The sequence below is a fragment of the Penicillium cosmopolitanum genome (assembly GCF_028827165.1).
Source record: "Penicillium cosmopolitanum strain IBT 29677 chromosome Unknown utg000013l:1.0-859999.0:1.0-860633.0, whole genome shotgun sequence".
Taxonomy (NCBI): domain Eukaryota; kingdom Fungi; phylum Ascomycota; class Eurotiomycetes; order Eurotiales; family Aspergillaceae; genus Penicillium; species Penicillium cosmopolitanum.
Genome location: NW_026622683.1, coordinates 252,724 through 279,744, shown reverse-complemented (window position 1 = coordinate 279,744; position 27,021 = coordinate 252,724). Strand labels below are relative to the sequence as shown.

Sequence of the window (27,021 nt, the reverse complement as noted above, 5' to 3'; positions counted from 1 at the left end):
GTGATACGTAATGGCGCAAAATGGAGAAATATTTGTAAAAAAAGGTTCTAAAATAAAGTGCCCAAAATTCATGACTCATTGCCCTCGGTGGCCTGGGATGTTTCCTCCTTTTTGGATTGAATACCGGATATGCCGTAAACAGTGATAAATGCCATTCCCAAGAATGCAGAAACACACGAAAACACCATCGCAACGATACCCTTTGTCGTGAATCCAGCAGGTAACCACGGCAGCTGTCTATTCTGCCCAGTGAGATCGAGTAGATCATCAGTATTACCTGCTGCATTGCCCTCATAGGCGACGTCGGCAGCTTTGCAAACGTTGACTTGACTGTCTGTCAGCGACATTTGCTCCTGAATTTGCTTCGGAGCTTCGACGAATGACATTGCGAGACCCTGCATCAGATGCCAGTCAATGTGGCAATGGAAGAGCCAAACACCGGGGTTGTCGGCGACGAATCGGACGACAAAGTTACCCTGCGGTGGTGCAACAAAGGTATCTCGTCTTGCAGGATAGGCCGGGAAGCTGCTAGAAGGATTCTCAGTCGCATTGTACGCGACCGGGTCACCATCGGCGAAATCGTAGAAATTGGGTCCGTATGAGGGAGTTCGGCTGACCATTTGGAAATTATGGCCATGCAGATGGAATGGATGAGAGCCGGTATCTTGGTTGTTGAGGATAACTTCAATGACCTGATTATGCTCCAGAACAAATGGATGGGTGAACTCTCCATAAATCTCGGAATTGGTCGAGTAGTTCCCAGAAGAAAGAACGGAGTACAGCGTAGGTACCTTGGGCTTTGTATATGAAATATTATTGAAGAAGGCGTAGCCTGCACCGTTCGCAAGATTGTCCATTATAACATCAACCTCAATGGTCATATCGGGATCCGGAAGAAGAGGCATTCGGTCATGAGGAACCAGTTTTAAATCATCATATGGGACAAGGTCTGAAGCCACATCCACCTTCATCACAGCCTGTGGATGTGCCGCGCTGCTGTTGTATTCAAGCCAGTTTGTTTGATTGAGTTGGAGAGATGGGTCAATCACATCCAGCAAGACCGAGTCTGCCACAGTCACGATGGGGTAATTTTGTGTGGTTGAATTCTTCATCGTAACCAAAATGGAGTATCTTTGGGCTGCAGCAATGTAAAGAGTATCGGCCTCCTGCTCATCCACATATACTCCATCAATCTCAACAATGCGGAATGTATGATCTTCGATATAAAAATACTGGGCCACGAAAGCTCCGATATTAATCAATCGCATTAAGTAGGTCTTTCCAGCTTCGACAGCGATATTGGTATTCAAGGTGTCATTGAAGAGGAAAGAGTTTGGAACGGGTTCGGCACCAGTAGGGTTTTCGACACGAATAAATGGAATATCCTCGATCAACTCATGATACCAATCACTCAATGTGATAGTAAGATCATGATCATACATATCGTTGAAGTATGATTGGTTATCGTGCACAATCAGAGCCTGTCGATAACCATCCGGGTAACATGCATCCGTATGGCAATGATACCAGTAGGTGCCGTTCTGGGGAACGGTGAAGTTATAGGTCATGGAGGAACCGGGAGCAATGGGGCATTGGGTCACCATTGAAGGTCCGTCCATATTGTTGGTGCCATTTTGGAACATCCCGTGCCAATGGATTGAAGTATGTTTGTCGCCGAGCCCATTGAACATGTTGACAATCAAGCGATCGCCTTTATCTACCTCGATGACAGGCAGAGGCCACTGGCCGTTAATGCCGACAACTTTTCGTTCATGAAGTCCATCTGGGTTTGCATTGACCCAAGTGGCATTGAAGTCTAGGGTCACAGTCTTCCCATGACAATATTGTGCGCACAGGAACACTGCGGCGAGACGAAACATTAACACCCGCAGGATTTCCATACTGCAAGGAAGGGGCTGCAAGGAAGGGGGAAGGCGAGTGTCGCGTATGGCTGGCGGAAAGGAGGCAGGCACCACTTAAAGGTAAAAATGGCTTATAAGTCGGAAACGGGTCGAAAGGCATGGCTGCGCAACTGGATCCTCCACGGAAATAATTTGAACTGGCAATCTATCTGCATTGAGAAAAAATTATCAATCAGTGAAATACCAGTACGGTACTTGAGGGGCGCAGTCATACCATAGTTCGGCCTTTTAGAATGGGCTTGGCAAGGGCTCGTGCTCCAGACCCCGGTTAGCTCGGGCTGCTAGTGGAGTCTTCGAAAGCGTAAAAATCTGATTGTGAGGGATTTTTTAGGATCGCAAGAATAGTCATGCCAGCTGGCTACGTTCCGATTCAATTCAACTTGACCTCTGATTGAATTCATGGCAAAGCCTTCGCCTAGGAAGAGATAAATGCCAAGTGTAGCTTGGCGACGCACTATTTTAAGCATATACGGCATATACGGCATATTCCGGACATAAGAGTGGATCCCGGGGTATTGGAATGATGAGATAAAAATCTTCTTATTTGCAATGGGAATCCGAGCAAGTGGACACCGATACGGAATATGACAAAGGTGAGATAATTCCAATACCGCCACAGTGAATGGGTAATTAGATGAGGTCGCCAGTTGGTGGATCCCATTTTTCCGATATGCATGGTTGCAAGATGTGCTACAACATATTGAGTCCATCTTATCTCAGTACCAGCTCAGGGGAAATTTGGCGTGACCTGGCAAAGCATGCTTATATCCATGGATATTGATCCTTGATGTAGAATCGAGAGTATGTGAAGATGGTCATGTGCTTGTCAAAAAATATTGGGTCTGCGCTACCCATCTTATCAATCTCGTCCAAGGAAAGCTTTTCACGCGGGAAATTACATGATTTCTAATTAATCAGATTAGAAAGTCTTCCAATATTACTGGAAAATTACCGCTCGAAATACCAACTTCTGTCGGTTTTCTTTTTCTTGCAAAGGAATCTCCACTTTCCACACAACCGCTCTGGATCACCGGCGCAGCAATTGTGTGATTGAAACAAGAACAAGTGTCAGTCGGGCCTGAATAATGTTCTTGCCGCCCGCAGCCCGGACGCGAAGATGTAGCTACATGCTTGGCAGATTAGAAACTTGTCATCAAACTCCATATTATCTCCGGACTCCAATGATTTTCCCTTGGACGTAACATGGAATTACGCACGTGGGGGTGAATGGTAAACCATTGGTCGGGTTCATACTATCTATGGGAAAGATGTCTCAGAGACCTTGACTACGGATCGATTTGCCGAAAAAGCGGAAGTGTTTTGTCGCCGATTTGGGAAATGAGACACGCTCACATTCTTCGTCCTTCCCCTCGACTCCACTCCACATCTGATTAGGTTAGATGAGTGGCCTACGTGCGTGCGGCCCAAGCTGGGTATGAAAAGGCGCTGGTAATTTTCAAATGATGAAATCCACCACGGTCGATCATTACCATCTGTCTTATCAATCGAAAAGTCCCTCTTGACTTCTCGCTGTTTCTTCCGCAACCAAGATACTTTGGAACACACCCTTCCGAACCGGGTTGCAAATCTCCTATTAGCCAAAATGGGCGATAATCGCGTGTTTGCCGTCACTGGTTTGTTTGTTTGAGACTCCAAGCAATAATATGATTAGCTAGCTGACTATTTGCGATCTTCTAGTGTTTTTCATTTGCTTCCGAGAATGTCTTGAAACGACAGTGGTAGTATCTGTTCTTCTGGCTTTTCTGAAACAGTCACTCTACGAACAAGACCGACAGACATACAATAAATTGGTGAAACAGGTAAGCCGAAGTGCGCTTTCTCCGCGAATTTCAGACGCTGATAAACATGGCAACAGGTCTGGCTAGGATGCGGTCTCGGTTTATTCATTTGTCTTGCCGTCGGCGCAGGGATGATTGGTGCATTTTATGGCCTTGGAACGGACACGTTCTCCAGCACAGAGGATATTTGGGAAGGTGTTCTAGGAATTATCGCTTCGATCATTATCACGATTATGGGGGCTGCACTCTTGCGTGTGTCAAAGCTCCAGGATAAATGGCGGGTCAAGCTCGCAAAGGCTCTCGAGCCCGAGCATAATCCTAATGAGACAAAGAGAGCTCGAGTAAAGAGATGGCTCGAAAAATATGTCATGTTTACCTTGCCATTCATCACGGTTCTTCGTGAAGGTCTTGAGGCGGTTGTTTATGTTGGTGGTGTTGGACTGGGTCTTCCTGCTACTTCGTTTCCTTTGGCTGTTGTCTGTGGTCTCCTCGCGGGTGTCGCCGTTGGCTATATCATCTATCGGTATGTTCCTAACCCCTCTCATATTTGCAACGCTAAAAGACGTCTACAGGGGTGGAAGAGAAACCTCGATGCAAATCTTCCTGATTATATCAACTTGCTTCCTCTATCTTGTTGCTGGTGGACTTTTCTCACGTGGTGTCTGGTACCTCGAAAACAACACCTGGAACCATATAATCGGAGGAGATGCCTCAGAGACTGGCTCTGGTGCTGGGTCATATGATATCCGAAAAAGCGTCTGGCACGTGAACTGCTGCAACCCAGAGTTAGGAGGTGGTGGTGGCTGGGGAATTTTCAACGCGCTTCTTGGATGGACCAATTCTGCCGATTACGGCTCTGTGATCTCTTATAACCTGTACTGGATCTGTGTTATGATTGGCTATGGGCTCATGTTTTATCGTGAGAAGCGTGGTGCTATTCCTATCATTGATCCGGCCATGCAGCGTTTTGAACGGACAAAGGGAAAGGCCAAAGCTTTCGTTCTTCGCCGTCCCTACGAGGACCCAAAGGCTACAAGGGAAGGGACTATGCAAGTTCCGGCCAAGCAGGCAGAGACTACTCTTTTGGCCATTTAGATTTGGTGATTCAAGAAAAAAGTCCATATTTCGTGACTTAAATCTTATCCAGTGGTTGGTGAGAACCAAGTGTTCCAAAGGCCACATTTTACAAGAGCAAATTATTACAGCTTTAGGAAGGAATTTAAAAGTCTACTTTAGAATTTCTAGAGTAATTAATAATTGATCATTAACTGAGAGAATTATCGGCTACTTGAGAAGGCACTCTTGTACGTGCCCATGGTGAACCGAATCTGAAAATTCTTATAGTGCTAGTGCCAGGTCGAGAATTCTGGGAGGCTAAATAGTTCACAAGTTTAGGACTGCTTCCCAACAAATATTACGGGTATGGGTATCTTCGAGATTTGCAAATTTGTCGTAATTTTGTGTGCTGCTCCACCGAGTAATGTCAAGCTTTGGTGTCAATCCTTGGTGCACGTGGGTTATCTGATTCTTTGATTCTTAGTAGAAATTGTGGAGACTGCCGGTGAAGTTGCCTGATCGGAACCCCTGCTGATCTTATATGGCATGTTATCGGGAAGTTTGAGTTTTCGACGTGCGCCCGCCACCCGCGTGTGGAAAAGTCGGTAGAAAAAACCACACATAAAAAGGAATGACTGCTGGTGAGATACGCATGTTTAATACTACTAGTGTTCAAAATAACATGGACTATCTCGATCATGGAAGCTGGTAGGCTGTAGAGGGATACACGGCACGTGGACAAAACTATATTGTCATTTCTCTGAAAAAGCTTGCTTTTCCTGTAAGTTGTAATGCCAAGAAGTCCCTCTCCCACGTAACGTGGTTGGAGTCATCAGTTGGCTTTTTGGATAGCGCCCTAGACCCGTTCCAGAAGTAAACCCGGCCTACTTCCGTGGGGTTAGAATGACGCGGATAATGGGGCTTCGTATTTTACAGACCTTCGATAAGCTAGTATCTGATTGATTAGATCGCTTTTGGACCCTCTACATATACCGGATTGGGAATATTCCCTCGTGGAATTTCAATCTCCCGCAGTAACCGCAAAGTTCTACCGCATTCAATTAACTTCTGTGCAAGATTTGGGTAAGCCAGCCAGTTTGTTCGAATAAACAAGTTCGACTTAGATAATTCTGGACACATAATGGAATTGTCGAGGAGCGTTCAGTTGACAACACTGGGAATATTTATCGCTTTTGAGGTGGCTTTCATAAATCAGTTCAGTATCAGCAACCAGAAAATTCATCCCGATATTAGTTTTGTCGGACCATGACCGGTGAAATGTTCTACTGTGCGGAGAACGTGGATAATATGTGTACTAATCCACTTTTACTTCGGCCCTCCTACATCAGAAATGCAATACGACCCACAAAATCTTGTAACATATCTACTTGGCAAAGAAATACGCACGGTTCCAAGGTAAATCGAATTCTATCACTGTTACGTTATACGGTGATTCTCGGGGCCTTGGAAATATGCCGACAGGTCGTTAATAATCTCTTGGTTCTGATTTTATCAGATCTCAAAGCGGGCCTTTTGGAAACCTTTTGCAAGACTTTTCAGTATACATTTTACCATGAGTGATCCAAAGGCCGCGAAAGCTGCTGTAAAGGCCCTTCGACAATCGAACAATGAATGGAGCAACAAGTACTTTGCCATTGCTATGGGGGCTATCATGGTTCTTTTCGTCACACACCACTGGGCTGAAGTGATGGAAATTCGAAATTTTCCACGTCAAAAAAGTCCCTTGGTCCGCAACATCCGGTAAGTAAAAACTCCATCACAGCTGGAGATGAGTGCTGATAAATCATTACGGCAGATCTATTCGACGATTCTTCTCCCGCTCATTTAAGGGGCTTCACATTGGCCGATCTGTCCTATACACCATATACTGGGCTGTCAACCTGATTCTCGCTTTGACCGATGTCGATCTCACAAATCTTAACTATGTAAGCCTTACCTATTGGCGTCATAACTCTACTCGACCCAATTCTATTCCTTCACTTTCTGACAATTATGAATTTCTAGATTGCTAAACGCTTCGGCTGGTGTGCCATAATCTCCATATACGTTCACTATCCTCTCCGGTCACTAACCCGAAGATTATCAGGATCGCGGTAGCCAATTTGGTGCTCCTAGTTTTCCTGGCTTTGAAAAATACGCCACTTGCGCCGTTGACTGCCAATTCCTATGAGAAATTACGACCCCTTCATAAGGTGGCCGGCTACACCTGTATATTTACCAGCTGCTTGCATGGTATTGTATATTTGGCGGCCTGGTCAGAGTCTGGTGAACTGGATTCCATGCAAGAGGTAAAAAACTTCGCAGGTGCCATTGCAGGTCTAGCCATGGTCATAATTGGCCTTTCGACTATCACCTACTTTATGCGAGGATTCTACGAACGTGAATTCTCTCCTCCCCACCATTGATCTATTTTATAGACGCTGATGATCCGCAGTTTTCTATATGTTCCATATCATCCTTTTTATTTTGATCGTGATCACAGTCGGGATGCACCGTCCAAAATTTTCGAGTTCAACTCTGATTATTGTTATATTTACGGCCTGTCTTTGGATCATGGATCGCTTGATCCGTACCGCTAAGATTTGCTGGAACTTTTTCGGTAACTCCGCATCTGTCACTGCATTGGCCGACAATGCTATTCGGGTACGACTGAATCGACGCATCAATTGCAAGCCAGGCTCTCATGCATTCCTATGGGTCCCTGCCATCCGCTGGGTCGAAAGCCATCCGTTTACTCTAGTTTCATCAAACCCGTCTGAGTTCGTGATTCGGGTATATGACGGCTTTACCCGTGATCTTTATAAAGCGGCTCAGAGATCACCGGGTAGAGTTCTGCGCTGCTCGGTAGATGGCCCTTACGGTCAAGTCCCCAATTTTCGACGGTTTGAGAAAGTAATTTTAGTTGCAGGTGGCAGTGGGGCTAGTTTCACTTTTGCGATCGCGCTGGACCTGGTTGAGAAGTTGGACACAGTTGTTAAGACTATTGATTTCATTTGGGCTGTAAGACAACAAGGTAAGTCGGATGTGCTATTATATGCTGGCTTAAGCTAATTTCTCACAAAGATAACCTGTCGTGGTACTCACAAGAGCTCGAACGGCTCCAGAGCCACCCCAATGTGAACTTGTTCATTTATGTCACCCGTCAAAGTGTAAGCCCGAACATTTCTGCTCTCGACCAACAGGAAGTATCGGAGAAATCTCCAATTGAAACAACAGGCGCTCCCATAGAATCTTCCATATCAGATTCTGAAGCTAGGGATATTGAAAAGGGTGGTCCCTCGGCCTTCAAACCTGATGTTAAATTTGCTCCCTATCGCATTTTCTCGGGACGTCCAGATATCAACAGGATCATGGCTGCATCTGTTGCGACCGTCGCCAATGAAAGCCTGGATAATCGTGTCATAGTCGGAGTTTGCGGGCCCATTGCAATGACAAGTTCCACTCGCGAGGCTGTTTCTAAGATCGCACGCGAGGACATACTATCTATAACCCAATACACCGAGGTAAGTGTTCACGAAGCAATGTTTTTGAGAGGAGAGGGAAAAAAAGAGGGGAAAAAAGTCTAACGAAGCCTGATGTATAGGAATTTGAATGGTGAGTGTCGAGCCACAATCAGATATTATAATGGTCTACGTTATACTTCATGGATGGCAATCGGCCAGTAAATTGTTCAGAGCAAATATCTGGATATCCATTGGATTTTAAAAACATTTAACCATTCCTAAAATCGGCCCCTGATTTTGAAATACTCTGTTCGAGACATCCTTTCATCGAAATAAATCCCCCACAATATCTCAAAGAATATTGAGCAATTTAAGACTGGGGAGCAAAGCCCAGCTGGGGTCCACTGGCATCGAAAACAACATACTGGCTCTTAAGGAAGATATCACCGAAGATAGAGAAGCCAATTCCAGAGTTCGACTGAATACCTCCAATGCAAGATCCAGTGCCAGAGTCGCCATAGTTGATCAGAGAGCCGGGGACGGTAGCGGTGTAGGAACCAATATTAACGCTGAAGCTAGGAAGGGTAGCGGAGCAGGGGAATACATATCCACCGGCATTTTGGTCATTCTGAGCGCCGCTCACTTGCGAGTAATAAGCAGAAACAACGGAGTCGTCAAGAAGTAGCAAGGTGGTGCCAGTGTCGGCAATGCCATTAAAACCAGCACCAGACTCGCTGCCGACCTCATAGCTATCAACAGAGAAACTCCAGAATCCCTGGGAGTTGTCAACATCGGTATAAGCGATGGAGCCGGTGTACTTGGAGGAGTCGATGAAGCCAAAGTCATAGACGCCGGGGGCTGCGTGCTTCAGGGAAACAGCAAACAGAGGCTTGGCAAGCGAGCTCTTGACACTGTCAAAAAAGGTCTTCTGGGGAGTTGGCGAAACAGTGTTAATACTGCTGAAAGCAAGACCCAGGAGGCCATCATTGTCTGTGTCCTGCTGGAACTGGGAGCTGATCTTCTTGGCAGCTTCAACAGCTTGCTTCGAGGCAGTGACTCCGCCGACAGTAACGGTGTCCGTGTAGACATCACCGCTTGCGCTGCTTCCATCGCCGTACGAAATGGACCAGGAAGCACCAGCAATTTTTTTGCCACTCTTGCTAGGGTTGTAGACAGAGTGGCCTTTCTGCAAGGAGCTAGAGAGCTCATTGGAGAACACCCAACTATTTGCTCATCAGTATATTGAGAATCATCCACAGAGACAGAATGAAATGACTTACAGATCAGCAGAGCCGGTATCAAAATCCAAGTTCAGGGTAGTACCGCCAACAGAGACGGGAGTCAGATACTCCACATCACCGGACTCTGGAGTAGTGACGGCACTACCACTGGCAGCGGCAGCAGCCTCGACATGCGAAGGAACAGATGCTCCATATCTGGACAGAGCACGTCCATAGTTCCCAGCGAAGTTCGCAGTCTTCGTCGCAGGACGAGAAACCTGGTTGACTGAGAACTTGCTGGCCGGTTTGGCCGTAGTAGGAACAGCTGCGGCAATTGATGCCAGGCAGGCGAGGGTAATGGGGATCTTGTGAATCACAACCATGATTAGATCTTGAGGAGGAGCTTTTGAGAAAATGAGAAGTGAGATTGTTTGGTGCTGGATGAAGCCAAAGACACGGATTTCCATGTCCTTTTATACATTTTTAGGCCTCGCTCCTTCAATGGAGAGTAGCAGTAGCAGATAGAGGAGCGCTATACAATAGCCATCTAGTCATCGCGCCATTTGGAAGACTGAGAACAAGATTTCCCTTTCTGAGCAATTAGAACGCCGATCTACAAGCTCCGGACGCTAATGCGCCCAGGGCTTGGAAGAAGGCTTCGAAGGGTTAACCAGTCGAGGGAACCGGTATCTCCTTCACTCGTATTCACCAGAGATGCGAGCGAATGATCGCACAAGTCCAGGAACTAGGATGCATGTAAACTTGCAGCGATCTAGCGTATTCCCAATTTTGGTCAATGTCGGGTCATAAACGAATCTGCAGACCACGAGGCCAAAGCTGAAAAGCTCGCTCGATAGTGGGTAAATTCGAATTAAAGCTTCGCGATCATCTCACATTGTTTTTGTATGGTCCAATCGCGTTGTTAGGCGATGTCAATCAGGGTAACATCGGGTCGGGGACCTGGCGAATTGGTCTCGTGGTGGAGACCCACCGGAGATAAGGGTCTAGAATTATGCACTGCGATTCGGTACTCGGGAGATTTGCAGTAATCTTAAGGGGTGGGGGAAGCCCAAGTCAGCCCCTAAGATGTTTATTAGAATTAACCATCAGCCGTTTCCCAACAGTCTGCTTTACGCAGCTCCAGCCCTCTGTCCTCATTATTCCTGCAAAAGTGAACAGGAGAGGATAAAACAAGAGCCACTTGGATTTCACCACCTCGATACTTCACACTAAATGCCCAAGCGAAGTATTCAAGAGGCCCAAGACATACCGACGGACCTCCGCGATATCGATGCGGCCTTCGATGCTTGAAGAACGCCACGGCGGGGGACGATTCCCTATATGGTAGCGTGGCGGGGTTGGGCTGATGAAGCTCCACAATCGATGTGACTATTCACGGGGAGCTAGGCACGTTTACCCCTCACGGAGCACTCCGTATACTATGTCAATACTTCGAGAATATCCATAATATGTATCTAGCACGTTCGTAGAGTTCACATAAATCGGCAGTTCTTAATTATATCAGCGGAAGTTGCCGGGTGCCGGCATTATGCAGGCGAAGCCGGTGGGCCTTCTATAGTCCTCTCTTAGGATACCACCGAGTCTCTATGTGCTATAATTGCGGAGGAAAATAGCTGGATAATGACTTAGCGTTCCAGATTTTATTGTGTCAGCCGACTGTGATAAGCATACCCTGAATATATCTGAGTCAGTGCACTAAACTCCTTTGGAATAGCCAACTCTACGCGACGCTAAAAGGTTAAAAGGACATGGCCAAGGAAATGAAAAACAAGAAAACGCCTCGTCAGTTAAGCAAGGCCAAGAATCTTGACTCAAGCCCCAAAGGGTCCGCTCACATGGTGTGTTTTGCATAAGCCATCACCTCTACAATAAACCTCCCTGCAACATTGTGCAAATGAGGGATTACGCCACCAGGCCACGTTGTGAGATAATTAGTGCAGAGACACTGGGCGCTGACATTGTCAGAATATTGTGACGAATAATTCATCACATCACCTCGGGCGTCCGCCGGGAGGCTTCTTTAGTACAGATTCAATCACATAGTAGGTGTAGGATGACTCTGAATTCCAAGTTCCATCGCTTTCCAGCTTGAAAGTTGTCGGGTAATCTAACTCCGGAAATATATCTGGAGAGTCCGAGTCTGAAGAAACCTAGCTCACGGTCTCCAAGCTTACCACCGGCATTAAGTTCCCAATTTTCTCAGTACTTTTATTCTTAATTTACTTAGAAGCAAAAGCAAATGAAGCAATTTATTCCGAGGTCGTATCAGCAAGAATAATCGAAGTAGAAGCAAGAAGAGAGGCGACGCCAGCGTAGAGACAAGTCACGTGCCCCCTATTTCCGACGGAAAGATTTCCCTTTCGGGCTTCCATTCCGAATATTTCCATTCCGAATATCCCGAAACACTCCCCTGCTCCGAGTCCTTGCGATTCCCAATCCAATCGGATAATGGCATCACGGGCAAAACGAACAAAAGTCGGCCGAGCTTGCGAAAGATGCCGGCGCCAGAAGTTGAGAGTGAGTCTAGTCCAATTAAACGTGAAAAGCAGCGGGCGCTAACTAATCGCGTTGAAGTGCGACATCCAGCGCCCATGCACTCTATGTGTACACGCCGGAGTGGTATGTCAAATGGGCGAGTCGGACCAATTTGTGGTTTCTAGTCCTTTTCGGCCTAGGCAGAAGAGACAGAAGACACGTCAAAGCTGTACTGGTACCCGGGAGACGGTGTCTCGACAAGAAGGACAAGATCAGCATGAGGATGACGGTCATGTTGGTGACAGTTCGGTTGATCAGACGTGGTCTAGTTCGACTATGTCGCTGGTAGCAGGGGTGAGTGTAATATAATCGGATGTCGTGCTCGGAAGTGGAGAGAGTGGTTACTAACGATCGAGGCAGGCATTTCAATTCCATAATTCCTCTACGCCGGACACCTCAATGACGACAGCGTTTCCCGGTGGAGCAACAATCAATTCAACACCGGAAAGAAGAGTCGGCAGGTCAGCATTGACAATTCCCTGGATGCAAGGGTCGCGTTCTGCCACAGCAGAATTGGTCAGACTACTTCCCTCGCGAGAAGTTGCTTCATTATTAGTCGACACATATTTCGACCGCGTGCACTGGTTCATATTGATATTTCATCAAGATGACTTCCGGCGGAACTGGGAAGAGATGTACAAACTCTCGCCTCAGGATCTGATCACCAAATATCCGAATCCCGGGTTTATCAGTACCTTTCTCGTTGTGATTGCAATCGCCCTGCAATACACAGGCTCCCACCGACAGGAAATTCTGCGAAATCACAATGTCGCCCATTCAGATCTGAAAGAGAGGATATTGTCTACCATTCGGGTCAGACTATTGGATATTGTATCTCTCGGCTCGCTTGAAGCAGTCCAGACGTGTGTGCTGCTGGGTACATATTACCTATACCATGGAAATCCCGGTCTTGCCTGGCCGGTGTGTGGTTGTGGACTACGCGTCGCGCAGGCATTGAATTTGCATCGCAAGCTTGACACAGGTGATGCAGATACCAGATCACCCGAGATACAGCGGCTTGCTGAAACACGCAAGCGTTGTTGGTGGGCTATCTACGAGATCGAAACATTTTGCTGCATGTCATATGGATACCCACACGGGATCAAAGATGGGGATTGCGATGTTGAGCTATTGGACCCTTTAGCTACATCGTCTGGTCAATCACCTGCAACGTTCGACTCAACGCACCAGTGCCCAGCCAGTCTCTTATCTTACAAATACCTCATGTCGAAACTTTCCGTTCTGGTCAAAGACATTCTCACAGATATCTACAAAATTAGCCATCAGGGGGCTACTCAAACTAACAATATGAACTCGCGGAATTTGCAAAATCTCATTCGCAAGGTATCACGCTTAGATGATCGGCTTCGAAAATGGAAACAAGAGATACCAGGGACTTTAAACCCAAGCACTAACGCTGCAAGTTACAGTTCTGTGGAGGAGATGGACTACGACATTGGTGCCTCAGGACCCCGATTCGAGCAGCACATCTATCAGCTCCAAGCCCTTTCGCTCGAACTTGCGTATGAAAATGCGCGAATACTCCTCCACCGCCCCCTTCTCTCTTACAGAGTGATTCCCCGGACTGATACCGAGAATGAAACCTCATCTCCGAATCCCCTGCATTTCTCATTATCTGCGTGTCGAGATGCTGCATTGCACACATCAAATCTCGAAGAGTCTCCCATCTTCCTTCTAGCCGCCGATACATATGCCGCTGCATTCATCGGCATTCACACTTTCACCGCTGGCGTAATGCTTTGCATATTAACTAGTATCGAACCGCTCAGTCTGCAGTCCCACGAGTCTAAAATGGGACTCCGACGGTTAATAAAGATGCAGACACATTTGAAATCAAGAACTGAGTCAACTCTCGCATCACAGGGCTTGGAAATCCTCGAGCGCTTGACTCGATTGGTGATGGAGAAGGAATTGAAGGAGATGCTTGCTAGTAACGGTTTCGCCCAACAAATCCCCCAAGCTACGGCCCAGCGGATCGAATGCACAAGCTATGGGAATGTGGCCCACGCTCCTACACAGGACCAGGAACAGGACCATGTTGCAGAATTTCCGGAATCTATAGAAAACGAGGAAATGTTCGACTTTATCCAAGACCCAGCTATGTCTCAAGCTCTTCTCGACTTCGACCAGGGTATGTTTTGTGTTCTATATCGAATATATGTTTCCAATGGTGGTCACAATCAATCTAACGAATTCTAGTTCTGTCGGGAAATGACATCAATATTCCCCTCGATCCGCTTTTCCCGGATCTCGCCGGCCCTGGAAATGGTTCTACGCAAGAGCAAGCCTGGATCTGGGGAATGGATAAATTGCAAGGATTTCCAGGCACTGAGTGACTTCTTCATTTAGTGGGTGGATTATGTCATCGGGTTCGCGGAGTTTCCGAGGCTCCACTGGGATTTAGTATCAAAATCGGGTTGATAAGATAAAATCAACTTGGATCTGTCTGCTAATAGTATGTAGAATGCTGGAATAGATCATAGTACTATCGGTACTCATAAGTAGTACATGTTGGAACAGCAATGTAGCTGAAACAGTACAAGAAAGACTGAGCAATGCTCCGTACTTGTCAAGGCTATCTATCTGCCTCGCTCGAACGATAATATAGGAAGGAATTCAGGGCAGGTAGCTCGAAACCTCCATCTCGGTAACTGAATTATTTTCTTTCTCCTCGTCGGGATCAACGAAAGGGGTGGCGCCCATGAATTTCCACACTTGCTGGCAATCAAGATCGATTTTCGACTTTGTTGGAATCACCCACTCTGCCCGCCCATCGGTAACGTATGCAACACTCTTAGTCTAATGAATAAAAAATGGAAGGTTAGTGAACGATCAGAAGTCAAATAGATCCTGCTTCAAAACTCCTTACAAGGCCCATGGTCAACTTCGTCAGCCCCTCCCACCACTTCTGCTGGTATTCGATCTGGCTCTTCCCCCGAATTGCTCGGACGATATTCTGCGCAACGACCTGGCCCTGTTGCATGGCGGAACGACCATTCTTGAGACTTCCGGCGTCAATCACATCGCCAGCTGCGTAGATCCGGGGATATTCGTCATCGGCAATCTGCAGCGAAGGCTTGATGCGAATATGTCCTGACTTGGAGAACGCGTAGGGGGCTGCGAACTTTGCTAGAGCTGTGTTTGGTTTCTGACCGACACATTTGATCTGAATTAATATATTAGCATATAGCAAGGCCAATGGAATAAGACAGGCCTCATTTCCACCGCAGGGGGACAAACCAAATAGTCGAAGTGAACTGATCCATCGCTCAACTGGATATCCCCGACAGTCACACCGGTCGGAACCGTAGGCTTTTCTCCCAGAATTAGATTTACTCCAAGATCTCGCAAGGCCTTGCTCAGAGTGTGATGTATCTTGATTCCGAATCCCTCATGGAGAAGAGTCTTGCGCGAGTGGATAAGCGTTACATTTTTTTCGGGGATTGTCCCTTTGCATCTGCGGCTAACTCAACGCCAGCAGGGCCTCCTCCTATCACGACGATATCCTGGGCGCCACCAATCTTCTCTTGTTGATCACGAAGTGCTTGCATCCCAGCCTTCTTCTCTTCCTGCCCAACGCGTGACGGTAGAGCGGCCGATGATCCAGTCGCCAAGACGAGATACTCAAAGTCGAATTTTTCGCCGGAAGAGACGCGAATCTTTCCTCCGGGGTTCCCATCCTCGGATGGGATAATTTCCTCGACTGTGTCCTTGATCCATAAGTGGGAACCTGGTGGTGCGCGAAGGAATGGGCCATATGGGATGAAGGCCTTCTTGTCGTGACCCTCGACGACGCAGAAGCGGGGTAGAACCCAGGTGAATTGGAAATGGCTATTCTTTTCGATGACAATAACCCGATACCCCGAAGGAATGGAGTTCACCAGGCAGCGTGCAGCATTGTAGCCGGCGAAAGAAGCGCCGACGACGACGATGTTTTTGGGGTTGGAGCCTGGTTTGTAGGTTCGGCGGTGGATGAAGGATGAAATAAATGCTCGGAGATGAGTTCCTGCTTGGCTGATGACTACACCAAATACTTTGGTGAAGAGGAGAAGGTGGGCCAACATGGCTGCGTTGGTGGAGGTGGAGATGGTGGAAGTTGGAAGGTGCAGGGGAAGTGAGGACTGTTATCAGATCATCTGATAACTTTATGTTGTGGTCCGATGATCGGCGACGGAACTCCCGCGGAGCCGGAGTCGGACGGGTTATGCTGACATCCAATCATAGCGGTTTGCCTTTCGAAGAAATCAATATATTATCATACAGTATGGATATGGAGAATGATCTTTGCCCTGCCGAGTCTAGAAGATGGACATGGTGGGGCTTTCGCTAAATAGGTTGTCTCTAGTGCCTGAGTCACATGGGTACTCATGCCTCCCATATCGTACCTTTCCGACGAAATTCGCCAGAAAGGAGTCAAGGGGAACAGGATAATGAAAATTAGGAAACAATAATTCGACTCCAAGTATATTTTGCTGTGTCATTCTAACCTTGAGTGGTTACGGGGAGTAGATGACGATGCCTAGTCAAGACACAGAAGAGTCAACATCCGAAAGTTCAATATACAAGAAAATAACTTCCGAACAATTGTGCAGATTTTAAGATCCTGCTACGTCTATTGGAATTTCCATCCGAACTCTTTCACTCAAACTCAGTGGGCTTCTGAATCGTCCTATCCCTCCCAATGTCCTGCCCGTTGTCTGCTTGTAACCCGGGAGTCTTGACCTCTGTCGGTAATTCTGCGGCCATTTCAGATTTGGTTCCTGGCGCCTCTAGTTGCGAACCACTCTCATCAAGCTCATTGATCAAGAAACCCATTCTGTCGCTTTCGGACCCAGCTCCTTGTGTCCTCCGACTCTGCTATCTTCGCTTACGCTTGTAAAGCAAGGAAACTCCTAGAAGTCCCATCACCCCCAATGAAACCCCGACGCTGACTCCGACTTTCCCTCCGGTAGACAAGCCTGAACGAGGAGTAGAGGTGGATTCGCAGTGGAAGTCGTCTGTACTTTTAGTATAGTCCGCTTTCTTGAGACTTTTGCAATCGATGTCCGGACCACTCACACTCAAGGAGCCGTTTATTTTCTCGATACTTTCAATGGATATACTGCAGCATAGTTGGCTTAACTTCAGGAGGGTGATCAATAATGGGCTCTTACGACTTCAAGCCTCCCAGGGTTACATCTCTGTCCACAGAATGAAGCATTGGGAACGAAACAGCTGACAGGTTTGAATAGTTCGTGATGGATAAATCATATTGATTGGATTCGAGCTCGGGAAAATTGAGTGAGCTTAAATCCGTATTGCTCAGGACATTTAACTGGCCCAGGCGTATCATCTTTGGGACAAGAAATGTGTCCAGGGTAGATCCGGTAATGGTAAGATTGCCAGTGAGCTCTTCAAGTGAATCCAGATACACCTTGTCTATGTTTCCCGATAGAACTAGATTGGTACCGTTTGTAAAGAAACGTAAAAGAAGAGAATGATTTTCTATCCCACCATACCCAATTAATCCGTTCATCTCCTAATATCCTTCTTTTGACTGGGCACTAGAATACAAGCAACCTGGTCTCCCGCTAGGAGAATCGCTAGTTGGTGCCCGTCTCGGGTAATCCTCGGGAAGAAAGGCGGGGTATCGGACGGGTAGCTCCACATTTTCCAAAGTTTGACGGGTGTCATCTCGCATCCGCTTTCTACCATCCTATCAACGGATGCTCGACATCTGTCGATCCCAGTCGTATGATTTGTTTACGCACGCTGTGATTTGTCTAAATAAAGGAGTTCCCAACGCCGTCAACATTCTTCCGAGTTGCTCAAAACTCCCAGCAAAACAATTCAATCCCATTGATCCCCATGGATACCTGGTCGCTCAGTGCATTCGCCAGCGGCGCGACAGCGCACCTTCTCCTCTATCGCCACGGCGAATGGGATGTAAAATCACTCAGACTTGTCCAGAGCTATGGATTACTTTTCACCATTCTATGCGTGCTCGAGCGCATGGCCGTGCCGGACCGCGTCTTGGAGGTTGCTATGCCGACTAATTGGGCATTCAAAGCTCTGGGATCTCATTTACTGGGCCTTTATCTCAGCATGTTATTTTATCGCGCATTTTGGCATCGTCTGTCAAGTTTTCCTGGCCCGTTTCTTGCCAAGTTGTCCAATTTCTACGTCACGGGTTTATCGGCGAGGAAATTCCAACTCTATGATGAAGTGGAGAAACTCCACCAAAAGTATGGTGACTACATTCGTCTAGGTATGTACGCTTCCACCATTGAGACTGTTAACTTTACTCAAGAGGAAAGCGCTTTTAACGGAACCTTTTGCTTCTACTAGGACCTACTGAGTTGTCAATCACCGACCCCCTGGCCGTCAAAGCACTCTATAGTGGAACAGCAAAGGTGAGCAAGGGGCCTTGGTACACAGTCCTGGAACCGAGAGTTTCACTTCAAACGGAACGAAATAAGAAAGAACACGCACGGAGAAGGAAGGTCTGGGATCAAGGCTTCAGTTCCAAAGGTAGGGAAATATATTCATCCCCATCGCTCTGGCTCTCAGGGGTATTGGATCGTTGTTGACCTCATAATAATACTCTAGCACTTCGAGATTACGAACCTCGCGTTGCGCACTATACGGACCAATTAATCGCCGCGATTGAAAAGTCTTCCAGCAAGCCCATGAACATGACAGATTGGTTCAATTATTACAGTTTTGACATCATGGGTGATCTTGCGTTTGGCAAATCGTTCAATATGCTGGTTGATGGGAAGGAGGCCTACATTTTGAAGCAATTGCACACAGATATGCAAAGCGTGGGCCTTTTCAGCCATCTCACATGGCTGTTCCCGTTCTTCAAGCGGACTCCGGGGTTGAATGCCGACTACCTTCGATTCTGGAAATTTATTGGCGAGCAAGTCGATGATCGAATTAAGGTCTGTAATCCGTTGGGCGGGATGACTATCGGGAGATCGCTGACCCAGTTGTAATAGAACACACCAGATCGCCCGGACGTGTTCTCTTGGATCCTTGATGCATTCCAACGTGGCCCGAAGAATAAGCAGAATCAAGCTAATCTCTATGGTGATGCCTACCTGATTATCGTCGCTGGAAGGTGAGAATTATTTCCCTAGTTATACCTGTTATTCCCATGTTGACTGACACCTGCTAACATTGGTCTTGTAGTGATACAACTGCAGCAACATTGACCAACATGTTCTTCCATATTGCAAGCGAGCCTACATTGCAGAAAGAGCTCCAGGCGGAACTTGATGCACTACCGGCGCTGCAACATGATAATTTGGTTGGTGTCAAGTTACTGGATGCGATAATCAATGAAACTCTGCGTCTGCATCCGGCTGTACCTTCGGGAACCCAACGCACGACGCCTCCCGAGGGTATTTCTATTGGCGATCGGTATATTCCCGGAGACGTGATTGTTTGTATTCCATCACATACGATGTTTCGAGGTTAGAAATCTCTCCTTCTCCGGCGCTCCGACTTCCCTTTTTTGACACTCTCAGATGACCGCGTCTTCGAGCGGCCTCAGGAATTCCTGCCTGAGAGGTGGACCACACAGCCAGGGTTGGTTAAAGATCCGGCTGCCTTTATTCCTTTTAATGCCGGTATGTCATCACAGGGCGGACCACTACCTTGCCAATGCACCTGTATTCCGTGGTGATCTTCCTTTCTGAATACATTCTTTAGGGCCGTATGCTTGCGTCGGGAAACAACTTGCTCTGATGGAGCTTCGTAGTGTCGCGGCCGAAGTCTTCACGAAATATGATGTGTCTTTTGCTCCGGGACAGACGGAGTCTGCTTTCATAGAGGCCAAGAAGGATACTTTTACCTTGGTGACTGGGTCACTCAACCTTATTTTCACACGGAGGAAGAATGGCAGCACAGTTTAATAAGTGCATGTCCCCCATGCGACGGCTCTGTGCAACAGCATTCCCTTTCCAGGTCATCATGCCGATTTTTAAGGCATCCTAGGAGCGTATGTAAATGCAAGATGAAGTGTATTCTTTTCCAATTTGATATTTCTCCAATAGTATATAACGAGGGACGGGATAACTGACTTGACTCAGGTGATGGCTGGTTGATTCGTACTTCAGTTATGTCTGGGAGAAGCCTTGCCATTGTTTCTCCTATTCTATTGGTATCCCATTGATCAAACCATTGATATTGTGTACTACCTAGGGTAGGCATACCAGAGAGTTATATTATACTTCTGTTTATTAAGCAATCGAGGCCAGGCAGGCCCGTTCCAAGATCCGCACCTGCCACATTCACCACATTCACCATTCACTGTGGGTGGTGCCTGCCGTGAATGACAGACTTGCACTCCGCAAAAAGTAAACAACGACAACCCACTGGCAACCTTCCTTCTTCCTTCTTCTATCATTTCCTCTTCAACACTTCCTCTCATCCACCTCCCCATCTCACCTCGAGGAAGTTTTACATGTTGATATCTCTTCTTATACTCCTATATTCCCTCACATTCGTCCCTTGCCTGCCTTCAGAGCAGTGCTAAGTGGACCGCACTATAAAGTGCGTCGAGTTTGAATCACAACCGGACGAAAAACTCGTGCCGGGGTCGAACTACCTTAAACTCACTTTCAACGCTCTCTCCTGGTAAGAAGAACTCCATCTGACTGACATTCCTTAAATTCTGGCTTCCGTCCGCGCGCAAAATATTGGCTAACTCACCACCCACCGAGGTGGGCTGTCTCGCAGGCAATCTATCACTACCTCTCCTACCTCCGCCACTCAACTCCTCCCCGAGCCCAAATCGGGCCTCTACAACTAGCATCATGGGATCCCCACAGTCTCCAACACCGGTGTCGTCCTTTGGGACCACCGAGAGTGACCGAGTGCACTCCTCCACTCCGGATATCCCGGGGCCAATTCCGCTTCTCTTCAAGACTAGCCAAATCTCCCCATGGTTACGACACCTCATGTCGGAGGTGCGAGATGCATTCAATACTGCGATTATGAGATTGCTGTTGCATCTGTTGCAACTGCCATATCCTCCAGCCACTCAGCTCCGATATTAATCAACACCGCGGGGTCGCCCATGCTTGAGACTATCTTCCGGACCGCGTCGCCGTTTTCCATCGATTTATCTTCCGAATCACTGCAAGCCCACTAGAACGGAACAAGAATTACTTTCCATTCGTTGCAAACCCAGGAAACTGTATTTCAAAAGTGGAAGGTACGAAGTTGACTAGAATTCTACACTTCGACGCAGTTTCACTCCACGAGGCTTGGGGTTCCATTCACCTCTTTTCTGCAGCTGCTAGCCCAGATTCAATTTCCTATCCAAAGGATCTGACCGTTGTAGCTCCGCTACATTCTTCCCGAGCTTCGAACCTTTCCTCGTTCCATATGTTCGAGAAGTTCAACGTGTTTTCCTGGAGGAAGCAAGCGCAGAGGCCCATTGACAGGAAGAGCCGGAAATCACTGTGAACACGGGCTCAAATAGCTCTGACGAAGTATGACGTTCGTGAATCAGGTAGGGAATTAATATACTAACGATTTATCACAAGCCCGATCGTGACTGTGTTGGTCTAATTCTGGGACTTCCTAGTCCCGCGCGGGTGCGAAACAAATTTTGCTAAGCCCCGGTCCCGAGGGGGTGCTTTCTACCAGCATACGGTCCCTTGTTCTTGATCCGGAATTTCAATGTTAAGAAAGCCTATCTCTCTTGTAAGTATCGGGGTATTCGGGGTCTTCAGGGTTGGTTAGTCGTGGTGGTTTCCTCAGCCTATCCAATGCTTGCGGATATACAGAATTCGCTCTCGGTGAGGAATATTCCCAGCATCGACGCCAAGGCTATTTTGAAGACGGCTCCAGTAGTCTATTTTCCGCGTCGTCATGACCATGGTGAATCCTATCGTCAAATCTGCTTCGATTATGGGAGCTACGAGCGATCATTATGCAGTCCAGGACACCGTTTGGGTGTGAATGGTTGGATATGGCACGTCAGATGTGTCGAAAGGAATTCCGAGAAATGGCATTTAGCATTCCGAAGTCAATAATTTCGCGCCAGCCGAGATATTTTGAATTCTGGTACAGCAAAGAAATACAGGCCAAGTGAAGAATGAGGAGTCGAAAAGCATCGCGCCTGAGCCAAGTCCTCTTGGGTTCCACGAACCTACCAATACGCCCAGTGGGTCTATGAAGTCTCGGCTTGGTGTATGGGCTTATCTTGCAGTCGGTGAACCTGGATAACTTTTCAAGCGTTTCAAAGAATCCTTGGCTATCCCGTCCTACACAGCATATCGTGTCACACAAAAGGAGAATCTGGAATAACCGTCTACATCGGAACCTTCAAGAACGCCATCCACATTCGCGCCAACTTGAAGCTCGCTTACATCGAGAGAGGTCATGTTTTCAAGCGGGGGAACTCGCTCGCTTGGTTAGAATGATATCCATTGGTTATACATCAGCTTAAAACATCTTCATTGTTTCTTGATCACCATCGCTCCCGTTCCAACCTGTACTCTCCGGTATCGCTTAATACCCACTCTACAACGTTGTAGCACTGCTTAGAGAATAATCCACTAAATTCGAATCCAGTCACACCGTATTTTTCTTCATGTTTTGCATTTTATTATCATGAAATTAGGATGTTTGATTTTTGGGTTCCCCTGTCAATCGAGTACGCCAGCCTTTATGGCTTGATCACGTACTGAAAACTCTAGCGAGGGGTATTTCTTCTTCACGTATGATTCATCATTAGGCAATTTACGCTGTGCTTATAAAGTGTCTTGTCGCCTTGGAACCACATCGAACAATGAGCTCACTACATCAGTTCGAGCATTGTGAGTGAGCCAATGGAAACTCTAAAATCTCCGGGGCTAGTGTCTTGGCAGCCTCATTTGGAAAAGTTCAGTGGGGAGTCCATTCAAGGTTGAACGAATCATAATGGTCCTCGGGCCCCATACAATTAAGGCTTGATCAAACTATGAATTTGAATCAGGGAAACGGAGCAACAGTTAGTGATTTCCGACACGAAAACTCTTTTCCATAATTCTTTTCATTTTCAAACCATGTTATCCAAAAGCTATTGACTTCAGTCTTGGTAACTTCAATCGTTGCGATTAACTTGCTCTCCGGCCGCTCTATCTCTCCATCACGTCTTGGATTTTTGAGCGCTGAGGACCGTGGCAGTTAATATCACCGGCATACCTGGTGCCTTATTTGCCTATCTTACGAGCATATTCGGCGCCCTCCAAGATACAGAGATATTGAAAATTCACAACATGGTCCTCGAAAATCCCCACGGGGCGTTCGAAACGCCGTCGAAAAGCACATCTCGTTTCAACGTGCCGGCAATTCCAGAAGATGAATCACCATCTGCTCGGATTGAGCGTCTTGGACGCGAACGCCCATCGGCATTCTCCAATCTGTGGACTGAAATCTTTTGCTTATTTGGCATAATCATGTCACAATTCTTGACCGAGTTTTTCGTCTCAGGATTCACGGTCATCTTGCCACCGCTTGCCCGAGAGTTGGAGATTCCCCAAGCTTCACGTGTATGGCCCGCGACTGCCTTTTCACTTGTCATTTCAAGCACTTTGCTCATATTTGGTCGTCTTGGTGATATGTGGGGAGGATACCCTGTCTTTTTCGCTGGCCTTGCGTGGCTTGCTATATGGAGTCTGATCGCAGGATTCAGTTCTAGCCCTGTCATGTTAGATATTTGTCGAGCACTTCAGGGTCTCGGCGCTGCTGCGTTTCTACCGACCGGAGTCATGATTATAGGCTCTCTTTACCGGCCTGGGCCGCGTAAAAATCTTGTGTTTGCGATTTATGGCACCGCGGGCGTTCTTGGCTTCTTTGGTGGCATTGCCATTGCAGGGCTCGTGGGTCAATTCCTACATTGGAGTTATTACTTTTGGATTGGTGCTGCTCTTGCAGCGATAACGCTCACTGCATCAATTCTTGCTATGCCATACTCGGCTTTGGCGAATGACTCCAGGAAGAAAGTGAAGATGGACTATCTCGGCGCGATTTGTATCGTATGCGGCCTCGTTCTTACGATTTTTTCGATCACTGAATCGGCACATGCTTCCTCGGGATGGAAAACACCATATGTCCTGGTAATTTTCCTCCTAGGCATCATGTTCCTTGCCGGAATGTGGTATGTTGAAAGGAATGTTGCCTCGGATCCGCTTTTGCCCGCATCACTCTTCGCGGTGAAATCAATGACACCTTTACTCATTGCCCTTCTACTACTCTACGGTACCTGGGGTATTTTCTCCGTCAATGGGTCACTCTTTTTCCAGAATGTCTTGTCAGCGTCGCCACTTCAGGTCGTCGTGTGGTACATACCCATTGGCGTCGTTGGACTTGTCGTCAGCATCATTGAAGGGTACATCTTACATCTCATCCCTGGCCATGTCCTTATGATAATCTCTGGCTTAGCCGCCGTTGGATCGCAACTTCTCCTCGCTCTTATTCCACCTGGAGGAGGAAGCTATTGGGCATGGATCTTTCCATCGGCCATTCTCAGCACTATTGGCATCGACCTGTCTACTATCTTGATGACAGTTTTCATTACGACAGTCGTCCCATCTTCGCAGCAGGGTCTGGCAGGGGGTGTTTTAAATTCCGTTCTGCAGCTTGGCGTCGCCTTAGTCCTCGGTTTAACAGATATTATTCAGTCGGACATGGTCAAGGATAGGGGGTTGGAACAAAGCTACAAAGCGACATTCTGGTTCGGAGTCGGTATTGCTGGTGCTAGCTTGATAATTCTGATTATCTGGGGCAGGATACCCAAAGCTGTCAGCTCACTCACAGCCGATGAAGAACAGGAGCAGGCTTCTTCGTCTTGATCTGTCAAATATTTGATTCCGGCGAAAGGTCAGGAAAGGAGCTTGGTCTAGCATTAGAAGAATATCATCATATGGATTGTCTATCTAAAGAATTGGAATTCCCATTTTTCTTCATCCTTTGTTCCGTATTACCGCCATCGGACTGGAATACAAACTTGCTTCGTTTTGATAAGTTTTTCGTATTAGCTTTTTACTAATTTGTACTGTAAAACCACTTTTCTCTCGGATGAAGCCATCCACTGTACAATATTGGGCAACGTCTGTAACACACGGCAATGGTTACTGCCTCAGGCATACCGCCGAGCGAGCATTCAGGTGATTCCTTTGTCTTTTTTTCTTTTTTCCCTCTCCATTACTTAGTATTTCGTTGAATGCTACGCTTTTGACTCTTGATCCCCTTCATTTGGACTCGGCTGTTACAGCGTCAATAGGCACCACAAAAATCTTTCCGGGTATGCCTATCACTCGTAGACAATCAAGCCCACTTCCCAATCAAAGACATAATTCCCGCTCCGAGGAGGGTACAGCATACCATAAACAACAACCGAGACCGACGCTTGGTCCGACAAGGATCGAACAGGAAATCCCTCGCCAGCAACTCGACAAGACCACTGTAAATCAGGATACCCGCCGATACAGCATTCAGAACACCCTGAATAATCAGCGACACCTTCGAGCCAGGCTCATATGTAGTTCGAACACCCAGACCGATCGCGATCGAGATCGGGGTCGTAAGTCCATATGCTGCACACAAAATCCAGGGCAACCATATATGGTTTCCGAAGGGGATTGCGGACATCCGAGCGCCGATACCGAGACCTTCGAAGGATTGGTGGAAGACAAGGACTGGGTAGAGTGTTGCGAATTCGGAACCGGTGACGCCGAGATTCAACCCTATGATCACGGAGTGGAAGATGATTCCGAATTCGAGAAGGAGGAAAGCGGTAATTTGTTGGCGGAATGATCGCTCGGCACTTTCTAAGCTGCCGTCTGAATCTGCACCCGAGTCCCATGTATCATCGCGCTTCTGCTGGGCGTTGCGAGGTTGCGGGTTCTTTTCTGCGTCGGGCGCGGGTTCGACGTCCAGGTGTTGTTCGTGGGAGATGAAGACATCGGTAGCGGACTCATCCTTGTGCACTCCATACTTCTGTTCGACGTAGACTTCTGCGGCCAGGTCTAGTAGGAATATCACCATAATCGAGGCCAGCACTATCGCTGCGCACCAGGAATATTCAGCCCAATATCCCGATTGACCGACGCATGTCTTGGGCCCGATTCGTTTGTAGGCTGGGTCAAGGAGATGGATGAAAGCGGTTGCCACGATAACACCAGTACCGAAGTATCGGGCGAAGATGTACACTCCGTGGGAGATTTTCCATCCGGGAAAGCGCTTCGACATGACGGGAAAGACGGTGAAGGCCGAGGAGACGAAGAGAATCACGAATATGGATGAGATGCGCGCACCAAGGTGGCCATTGTAGTCGTTATCGGAGGTCGCCAAGTAGCAAAGAACATCCTCCTCGTTGTCCATATCCAGGTTGACCCTGGTGGGATCAAAGGAAGACATTGTCCCGGTTTGCCAGAGGTGAATGAATCAGGATGATGTGGATGAGGATGGAAAGTATGAAAGGGTGTTGGACAGCAAAGCTAGAACGCATTTTATAATTCTGTTCGTGAGTACCTTGGGTTCGTGCGAGTGAGTGGAATGAGTGAGTGGGATTATCGCATCACCCTGACGTCCACAGGTGTTGCGGCTGCTGCCTGGTTTGCAATTCCCCGAAAGGTCCGCAATGGATCCTGTAGGGCTGACTGACACACCAACAACAGCATTTCTGTTCCTGACACGCATACTTGCAGGTCAATAGGGCTGAGGAGAGTGGATCTGTCCTTTTTGCTGACCTCGGAGGGAGGATTGATTGGGTCGGATGGACCCTCGCTTGCTTCGGCAGTTTGAGGACCCTGAGGTTAGCAGTGTCCACCAACCATTGGGAACCGGTTTTCGGGTCATTCCGATTCATGAAAAGGTCTGGTTTGTCGTTTTATGTCGGGACTGTGCCAGGAAGCTTTTCTGAGTGAGCTTGGCTGGCCTAGTTAATTGGCTCCCAATCTGGGGGATAGGTTCAATCATGCAGATATATACCTCGCAGCCATGT

The 27,021-nt window shown here is 47.4% G+C and overlaps 9 protein-coding genes across 9 annotated transcripts; 5 read left to right on the top strand and 4 right to left on the bottom strand.

Moving 5' to 3' along the window:
* Positions 1 to 68: 68 nt before the first annotated feature.
* On the bottom strand, positions 69 to 1,901 carry N7509_014084 (multicopper oxidase; the record flags this gene model as incomplete). The annotated part of the gene is made up of 1 exon (XM_056638721.1): positions 69 to 1,901. One exon carries the CDS (start codon positions 1,899 to 1,901, stop codon positions 69 to 71), a length of 1,833 nt encoding a protein of 610 aa, XP_056480710.1.
* A 1,624-nt stretch (positions 1,902 to 3,525) lies between these two features.
* On the top strand, positions 3,526 to 4,816 carry N7509_014083 (FTR1 family protein; the record flags this gene model as incomplete). The annotated part of the gene is made up of 4 exons (XM_056638720.1): positions 3,526 to 3,556; positions 3,621 to 3,742; positions 3,799 to 4,244; positions 4,294 to 4,816. The coding sequence occupies 4 exons, from the start codon at positions 3,526 to 3,528 to the stop codon at positions 4,814 to 4,816; spliced, it is 1,122 nt and encodes a 373-aa protein (XP_056480709.1).
* Positions 4,817 to 6,350: 1,534 nt separating this feature from the next.
* N7509_014082 (ferric reductase family protein) lies at positions 6,351 to 8,301 on the top strand (the record flags this gene model as incomplete). Its single annotated transcript, XM_056638719.1, has 6 exons — positions 6,351 to 6,538; positions 6,594 to 6,723; positions 6,803 to 6,822; positions 6,885 to 7,177; positions 7,233 to 7,811; positions 7,862 to 8,301. Coding segments are annotated over 6 exons (1,650 nt in total), but the record flags the coding sequence as incomplete, so codon positions are not given.
* A 310-nt stretch (positions 8,302 to 8,611) lies between these two features.
* On the bottom strand, positions 8,612 to 9,844 carry N7509_014081 (pepsin-like aspartic protease; the record flags this gene model as incomplete). The annotated part of the gene is made up of 2 exons (XM_056638718.1): positions 8,612 to 9,464; positions 9,522 to 9,844. 2 exons carry the CDS (start codon positions 9,842 to 9,844, stop codon positions 8,612 to 8,614), a joined length of 1,176 nt encoding a protein of 391 aa, XP_056480707.1.
* A 2,572-nt stretch (positions 9,845 to 12,416) lies between these two features.
* Positions 12,417 to 14,374, top strand: N7509_014080 (transcription factor domain-containing protein; the record flags this gene model as incomplete). Its single annotated transcript, XM_056638717.1, has 2 exons — positions 12,417 to 14,169; positions 14,238 to 14,374. The coding sequence occupies 2 exons, from the start codon at positions 12,417 to 12,419 to the stop codon at positions 14,372 to 14,374; spliced, it is 1,890 nt and encodes a 629-aa protein (XP_056480706.1).
* A 280-nt stretch (positions 14,375 to 14,654) lies between these two features.
* Positions 14,655 to 16,102, bottom strand: N7509_014079 (NAD(P)/FAD-dependent oxidoreductase; the record flags this gene model as incomplete). Its single annotated transcript, XM_056638716.1, is given in 4 exon segments — positions 14,655 to 14,837; positions 14,908 to 15,204; positions 15,279 to 15,495; positions 15,507 to 16,102. 4 exon segments carry the CDS (start codon positions 16,100 to 16,102, stop codon positions 14,655 to 14,657), a joined length of 1,293 nt encoding a protein of 430 aa, XP_056480705.1.
* A 1,783-nt stretch (positions 16,103 to 17,885) lies between these two features.
* On the top strand, positions 17,886 to 19,936 carry N7509_014078 (cytochrome P450; the record flags this gene model as incomplete). The annotated part of the gene is made up of 7 exons (XM_056638715.1): positions 17,886 to 18,285; positions 18,366 to 18,548; positions 18,627 to 18,961; positions 19,019 to 19,140; positions 19,212 to 19,495; positions 19,550 to 19,651; positions 19,734 to 19,936. The coding sequence occupies 7 exons, from the start codon at positions 17,886 to 17,888 to the stop codon at positions 19,934 to 19,936; spliced, it is 1,629 nt and encodes a 542-aa protein (XP_056480704.1).
* A 3,357-nt stretch (positions 19,937 to 23,293) lies between these two features.
* Positions 23,294 to 24,868, top strand: N7509_014077 (uncharacterized protein; the record flags this gene model as incomplete). Its single annotated transcript, XM_056638714.1, has 1 exon — positions 23,294 to 24,868. One exon carries the CDS (start codon positions 23,294 to 23,296, stop codon positions 24,866 to 24,868), a length of 1,575 nt encoding a protein of 524 aa, XP_056480703.1.
* Positions 24,869 to 25,343: 475 nt separating this feature from the next.
* Positions 25,344 to 26,435, bottom strand: zrfA (high-affinity Zn(2+) transporter ZRT1; the record flags this gene model as incomplete). The annotated part of the gene is made up of 1 exon (XM_056638713.1): positions 25,344 to 26,435. One exon carries the CDS (start codon positions 26,433 to 26,435, stop codon positions 25,344 to 25,346), a length of 1,092 nt encoding a protein of 363 aa, XP_056480702.1.
* Between the last annotated feature and the right edge of the window lie 586 nt (positions 26,436 to 27,021).